At 39.9% G+C, this 7,983-nt stretch overlaps 1 protein-coding gene across 12 annotated transcripts in view; it reads left to right on the forward strand.

The window, feature by feature from the left end:
- Window positions 1-5,056, forward strand: part of LOC128334054 (cation channel sperm-associated auxiliary subunit beta-like) — a 178,015-nt gene extending 172,959 nt beyond the window's left edge. For all 12 annotated transcript variants that reach the window (XM_053270302.1, XM_053270325.1, XM_053270324.1 and 9 more), the window contains 3 exons: window positions 2,539-2,639; window positions 3,324-3,398; window positions 4,476-5,056. In XM_053270302.1, the coding sequence (XP_053126277.1) occupies window positions 2,539-2,639; window positions 3,324-3,398; window positions 4,476-4,709 (410 nt within the window). In that variant the 3' untranslated portion in view covers window positions 4,710-5,056. The remainder of the gene's footprint in view (window positions 1-2,538; window positions 2,640-3,323; window positions 3,399-4,475) is intronic.
- The last annotated feature ends 2,927 nt before the right edge of the window (window positions 5,057-7,983 follow it).

The following is a 7,983-nucleotide window of genomic DNA, read 5'->3' on the forward strand; positions in this document are numbered from 1 at the left end:
ACAGAGGCGTGAAGCAAGGATGTATACTGGCTCTGTTATTTAATTTTTATATAAAATCTATGTTTGCCTCTCTGACTCATTCAGACTTTCATTCTCCAATATTAGCTTCTAAACCCTTAGAAATGCTTTTGTACATAGATGATACTGTAATACTATCGCAGACTCCTACTGGCCTGAGAAGAGCGCTTAATTCCCTCACTTCTTACTGTAAAGATTTGGCTGTGCTGATTAATTACTCTAAAACACAGATTATGAGGTTTGCTAAGTGCCCCAAATTCTTGTGTTGGTCTATTGAAGGGCATAAGCAGGTCAGTTATTATAAGCAGGTCAGTTATTATAAGTACTTAGCAGGTCAGTTATTATAAGTACTTAGGTATTGTATTTCATTCCCCGTTAGTCATCGAATGCATCAGGAATATGTAATACAAAATACTCAAAGGTCATCACTGGCAATAGTGGCATTTTTCTACTCTTGAAGAGGATTTTTTATCCCAGCAGTCATAAGACTTTGAGGTCAGGTGTTAATTAATTTGCTCTATGGTTCACAGCTCAGCCTTGCTAACTTGGCAAAGAGGCTCCTTTTAATGCGGTGATTCTCTTTCTTTAGCAAGGGGAGAGTAACTAGCCCTATCCACCCCCAGCACTGTACCTCCAGTGACTGTTGCTGGTATCTATCTTATGTTTCTTTTAGATTGTGAGCCCTTTGGGGACAGGGATCCATCTTATCTTATTTATTATTTCTCTGTGTAAACCGCCCTGAGCCATTTTTGGAAGGGCGGTATGGAAATAAAATACATAATAATAATAACAACAACAACAACAACTTATTTGCTCTATGTAGCACACCTCAGCCTTTATCCTAACATCCAAGCCACAGAAGCTGTCCAATCTAAATTTCTTAGAAAGCTATTTCAAGTACCACGAAGCATCTCTAATGCAGCTCTGAGAGTGGAGGCAAGTCTGATAAATGTTGAGTCTAAAATCTGGCTTTTAATATTTAAATTTTTATTCACAATCTTAATCCTACTGGATTGTTACTGATCATGTTAGCAGATAAATTCACTTCCAAATTGGAACTTATAAAGGAAATTGTTTTCCTATTTATTATTTATTTATCATATTTTAATGCCACCTGATATGTACATCTCTAGGTGGTGTACAATGTTTAAAACAATGTAAAAGTCACTGATTAAAATCTACAAAACACAATAAGACAGTTACTAAACAAATTATTAAAATTAATTCTAATTAAAAGCCTGTGAGAACAGGTGAGTCTTGAGCGACTTCCTGAAAACAAACAGAGAAGGAGATGCTCTTCTTTCAATGGGAAGCATATTCCAAAGCCCTGGGGCAGCCACAGAGAAAGCCCGTTCGAGGGTCGCCACCAGACAAGCCGGAGGAAACCATAACCGGACCTCTCCAGAAGATCGTAACAGGTGGCAGGGTCCATGACAAAGAAGGCCATAAAACCCATTAAAAACTATGGGTTTGCTCCACAGTCATTGTTGGCTATGAATCTCGATCAAGCACTTGATCAAGCAAGAATCTGTGACGTACCATGGCAATCCGAGAGAAGTTTTATATCAAGGAGATTAATGGTGGGTAACGAACTATTGAATATGAAACCTGCTAAAAACTTAGATAAGCTTACAGTAGCAAAATACTGCAGGACCTTCACACTAGCATGTTTTACCTTCTGCTGTGTTTGAAGGCAGGATCAAAACAAGTCCCTTACGTGCAGCGGTTTTGTCCTTGCAAGAGGTGTTATTGAGACACTACCAAATGTGCTACTATAGGGACACTCACTATGAACTAATAGTGCCCCTCCTAGCAAATTACCCTGGATGCCTGGATGAATACTATGATAGCTATCTTTCATCTAATAGCGATGACAAAATTACTTATGCTGTTGATAAGTTCTGTCTCATTGCCATTAGAATTTGAAGAGTGTATCTGTATAGCTCGACTCCATAAGGTCTACAAATAGCTGGATTTGCTATTGTTACTGTTTGAGCTCTATGTATATATTTCCCTGGTCAATGACTATAAATAAACTGAACTGAGCCTATGCAACTCTAGTTCATGATGACATGTCTGCGATCCATCTCAGATCTGAGCTAAAGTATACCCTATTGTGACATCTGCTTGGATGATCCATCCTTGCTTTACTACTACTGCTACTATGAATATTTATATACCTTTCTTCGACCAAAGTTCTCAAAGCGGTTTACACAGAAAAATAAATAATACATAAATAAGATGGTCCCCTGTTCCCAAAGGGCTCACAATCTAAAAAGAAACAAGGCAGATACCAGCATCAGCCACTAGAGGGATGCTGTGCTGGGGCTGGATAGGGCTGGGTGCTCTCCTCCTGCTAAAATTAAGAGAATCACCACTTTAATAGGCATCTCTTTGCTCAGTTAGCAGGGGTCACTAGACTCCTATAAAGAGGACTTTATAGGATTCAGTCCTCACTGAAATGTTGAGATTGGAGAAATATGCAAGTACCACTGAAGGACTGTGCTACTTATTTTTCAGGTTCCGATGTAACATCAAGTGTGATAAAAATGAGAGAATATTTGGCACATAAACTCAACACAACGTTGTATAATCCAGATGGTCTCACTATAAGTATACATGTAAGTTTCATATAAAATACATATTTTAGACAACACCAAAACATGCGTACCAAAACTCCTCTGAACTAATACTCTGTAAACATTTTTTTTAAGTATTATTCAGTTCAAATATATACAATCCATTATCTCATATTTGGCATGGCCATTCCGTAGTTACACATGTATAAGATACATTGGGGTGAAACAAAAATCAAATGTATAGGAAAACGAGCATCCCAGGTGAGGCTAGATCTTCTCTCCTTGACATTTAATTTTCTGTGTGCAGGAAATTTTTATATGAAAGAGCATTCAATTATGCCATTTCCCCCACCCCCAAACCTCATGTAAATTGTAACTTCAGATTGAGGGAAACAGCAAGGAGAGTCATTCTGCTGAGGGCTGGCATCACTGAGGTGATATTTCCTTTTTTGACATCCATGACATAAATGGATTCCCTTCAGATAAGTTATCAGATCCAGGAGTTTTAAAATATTAAGTGCATTATGCTGCTGCTGCTGCAGCATCTAGGCTGTATTATGCCAAACTCAAAATTGCCTTTTACGCAATTACCTTTCCATTCCTAAGTTTCCATTCAATTCATACAGGAAAAAGCTACTAGATCCTATTAATTTCCAAGGATGTAAACTGTATTTCTTGAATGACAATAATGTTACTATACATGATTAGTTATTTCCTTTTCAACAGGGATCTGAGCTTTTCCATTTCCGGGTATCAACTGTTCCTGCAGTCTCCTTTTGTAACTTATTTGATGAATTTCAGGTATAATATATATAAAATTTATTTTAGTAATGCCATAGCATAGCACCATGTAACAACCATAAAAAAGGTGTCTCATCAAGGCATGTAGAGAATCTGCAGAGATTTTGTGATTAGCAAGATTTGTCTCTCAACACATATCAGGGTAGTTAAAGTCCCCTGTTAGTACTAATTCTTGTTTTCTTGAAACTTATCGAATAGATTTCAGGAAAACATCATCCATATCATCTCCTTAGTATGGCAATTTTAGTAGACTCTGGCCCCATTTTATTTATTTCTCCATTTGATATATAATGCTATTCTTCCTTCCTTTCTGTTGCATCTATGTATTTTTTAAGACAATCCAGTTCTGGGTTTCATCCGTCCAAGTCTTTGTTAACTATCAGGTCGTGTTAACCTTCCTGTCTTAAGAGGTTTATTTCTTATATTCTGTTTGTAAATGTATCAACATTGAAGTTTGAACATCATGGATATTATACTCCAATATATCTCCTGTTGTTTTATTATGGAATTTGCTAGGCAAACCCTCAGCTCCTCAAATTGCTCCTATAGCACACAAGTCACTGACTTTAGTACTTATCTATTTAGTACTTATCTGAAGAAACCTTCAGATTCTTGTCTTTTTCTCCAGGAATTAGTTTAAAGCCCTCTTGATTAAGTTCAGCAGGCATCTGCCAAACACGTTGTACACAAGTAAAATGAGTTTATCTCTGAAGAAAGTATTTTATGTAATGAGCTACATAATAATGTAATTGTCTGCCACAAACTACAAGTACAAGAGAAGACTGTGATCTATGTGCAATTCAGAGTTCAATCCTATGTGTATTTATTCAGATAAATGTCCCATTAAATTCAATGAGGCATATTCCCAAGTAAATGTTTATGGGATTGCAGCCTCAGATTTTGCACTACATTGGCTCTTCCAGGGTTTGGAAAATACCCCACCACTTATATTTGCGTCCTCCTGTTATTACTGACAACATTTCCAGTATCCTGATAATAATATTTAACAATCATAAGTTAGTACTCTGTCTTTGAAGGCCATCAACTCTTGGAAATATAATAATATTTTTGTTGCAGATTTATGTTGATGATGCTCCATTGGCTTTCCCAGGACAATATCTTGTCATCTCAATTTCAATGATTTCAATAGGAGCTACTATCTTTGTGGGATTTGTTATACAAATGTATGAAATTCAATTAGGAAATGTTTTGCAGAGGAAACTACTAAGAAGAAACAAAGTATCATCAAAATCCACTCTCTCTAGTGCTTCAACTGCTTCTGAAGAAAGTAGTAAAAAGTCACAGCAGTAACTATGTCCCATGTTCTAAACTTTTAGTTATCAATAATTTAATATACAAATATATCCTTTAATCTTAGCTTGGTCATTAAAGAGCTCCAGCATTTTTGGTAAGAACAAGTATTTGGGGGGAGTTTTTTATTAATTTAGTATGAGATTATTTCAGTCATTCTTAGTTATGTTAAGTAGAATTTCATTGGAGTGGGAGGCCTAAAGCATTATGGAAAATATACCTATTTGTACCTCTATATTTTTTATGTACCAGTTACTTCTTGATTAAATGTTCTGTAGCAAATGCAGCAAAACAATAGCAACAACTTGTCATAAATAAAGACAATGCAAAAATTGTTGGAAGTTAAAGGACTTTGCGCTATCTCTTTGTCTCAGACAGTGGAGGACAGACTAGTAAGTCAGAGGGCTAGAGGGTCAAGACATTGGTCATCACTTCTCCACTGCTCTGATGCTATCCCTTTGATATGTAGATTGCTACTCTTAGGGACTAACTTCCTACTTCCTCTCTCTCTCTCTTCCTACCTGCCCTTCTACCTTGCAACATGGCAAGCCTCTCTCCCTGCACCATATGTGCAGAGAAGATGCAGAATCCATCTGCATACAGCTGGATAGATAGATTAGATATCCTAACTCCTCACTTTCCTATTTAGAATGGAGTTCCTTAATAAATGCCTTTTATATTGATTTGAAACTATGAATTGGCTCCAAGTTACTTTACTCTCAGCATACACGCATGCTTAACTAAATCCGCTGTGTTGTGCCTCTGTGCACTCTGCTATAATGAGAAAGCGATTCTCTCACCACAGAGAATTTCCAACAAAAATGAATGCCCTTCTAAAAGTAATATTGCTGAAAACTGAGCACAGATCGTGAGATTTTTGTAGTTATTTATTTATGTATGTATGTATGTATTTATTTATTTATTACATTTTATACCGCTGAAAACATGGGTTCTCTGGGCGATTTACAAGACAATAGAAACCAATAAAAAGATGAGCACATTAAAATTTAAAATGATAAAACTATTAAAACACAGTTAAAACAATGTCTAATTGGAAGACTGGGTGAACAAATGCGTCTTGACTGCCTTTTTTAAAGTTGTAAGAGATGGGGAGCCTCTTATTTCAGCAGGAAGTGTGTTCCAAAGCCTTGGCGCAGCAATGGAGAAGGCCCATCCCTAAGTAGCCACCAGACGGGCCAGTGGCAACTGCAGACAAACCTCTACAGATGATCTCAATGGGTGGTGTGGTTCATAGTGAAGAAGACGTTCTCTTAAATACCCAGGGCCCAAGCTGTTTAGGGCTTTATAGGTTATATCCCAAACCTTGTACTCTGCCCGGAAACTTACTGGCAGCCAGTGTAGAACTTTTAAGATAGGAGTGATATGATATCTCTGAGATGACCCAGAGACCAATCTGGCCACCACATTCTGGATTAGCTGCAGTTTCCAGACTACATACAAAGGCAGCTCCACATAGTGCGCATTGCGGTAGTCAAGTCTAGAGGTGACTGTTCTGAGGTCATTTATCTCAAGAAATGGACACAGCTGGCGTATCAGCCAAAGCTGATAAAAGGCACTTCTGTCCACTGCCTCAACCTGGCACACCAGGTTTTGTGTCCAGAAGCACCCCCAGACAGCGTAACTGTTCCTTCTGGGGAAGTGTGACCCCATCCAGAAAAGGCAGATCAAAATGACCTCCCAAGTTCCCGCCCCACACAATAAGTACCACCGTCTTATCTGGATTCAACCGCAGCTTGTTACCTCTCATCCAGCCCATCACTCCCTCCAGGCAGGCATTTAGGGTGGTTATGCCTTCTCCTGATGATGATGACATGGAGAAATAGATTTGGGTATCATCAGCATACTGACAACATCCTGCACCAAATCTCCTGATGCTCTCTCCCAGCGGTTTGATGTAGATGTTAAACAACATCGGAGACAATACGGAGCCCTGAGAGAAACCATACCGAAGTTCAGTTTTTGAAGAAAAACAGTCCCCAAGGGACACCATCTGGAATGTGCTCAAGCTAAGGGTGGAACCACTGCAAAGCAGTGCCTCCCACCCCCAACCCCCTCAGACGCTCCAGAAGGATACTACGGTCTATAGTATCGAAAGCCGCCGAGAGGTCCAAAAGGACCAACAGAGTCACATTCCCTCTGTCAAATGCCAATTGGAGATCCATCAGGCCGACCAAGGCAGTCTCCACCCCATAGCCCACCTGAAAGCCGGCCTAAAATGGGTCTAGATAATCAGTTTCATCCAAGACTGCCTGGAGTTGGGAGGCCACTACCCTCTCAATTACCTTGCCCAGCCATGGAAGGTTTGAGACAGGCCTATAGTTACTCAACTCTGAGGAATCCAAGGCAGGCTTCTTCAGAAGTGGTCTAATAATTGCCTCCTCAAGGCAAGGAGGCATCCTGCCCTCCCTCAGAGAAGCATTTATGATCTCTACCAGGCCTTCTACGACAACCTCCCTGCCAGATAGTATTAGCCACGTCGGGCAAGGGTCAAGAGAACAGTTGGTAGACCGCATCACTCCAAGCAGCTTGTCCACATCCTCACGAGCCACAAACTGAAACTGATCCAGCCTAACCACATAGGAAGAGTGACTGAACATCTCCGATTCAGACACTGCAGTAATTTGGGGGTCTAAATCCAAGTCGCTCGAATAAGAGAGATTTTATCCACACAAAAATCATTAAACACGTCACAGCAGGTAATAGATGGTTCCAAATTCTGATTCAAGGGAGGAGAGGCACCCACTAGCCCTCTCACAACCCTGAACAACTCCACCGGATGTGAACTTGCGGATGCAATACGGGCCAAAAAGAATCGTTTCTTTCCCACCCGTACAGCCAGAGCATAGATCTTCAAATATGCTCTATGTTATAATCTGTCAGATTCAAGTTGAGTCTTCTTCTACTTGTGCTCCAGTCATCTACCCTGCCGTTCCAGCCCCCGTAGCTTTTCTGTATACCAAGGGGCCAATTTTGAAGTAGGTCAGAGAGTACGCTTAGGTGCGATCATGTCTACTGCCCTGGTGAGCTTACTGTTCCAGTTCTCCACCAAGGCATCAACAGGATCACCGGCAGAGCCAACACTAAATCCCTCCAAGGCTTCTTGGAACCCTATTGGATCCAATAACCTTCTTGGGCAGACCATTCTAATAGGCCCCTTGCCCCTGTGAAGGTGGGGTGTGACTGTGAGTCCAACCTTAACCAGATGGTGGTCTGTCCATGACAATGGGGAAATCACAGGAGTCTTGCCTCAGTT

This window comes from Hemicordylus capensis, chromosome 1, assembly GCF_027244095.1.
Source record: "Hemicordylus capensis ecotype Gifberg chromosome 1, rHemCap1.1.pri, whole genome shotgun sequence".
NCBI lineage: Eukaryota > Metazoa > Chordata > Lepidosauria > Squamata > Cordylidae > Hemicordylus > Hemicordylus capensis.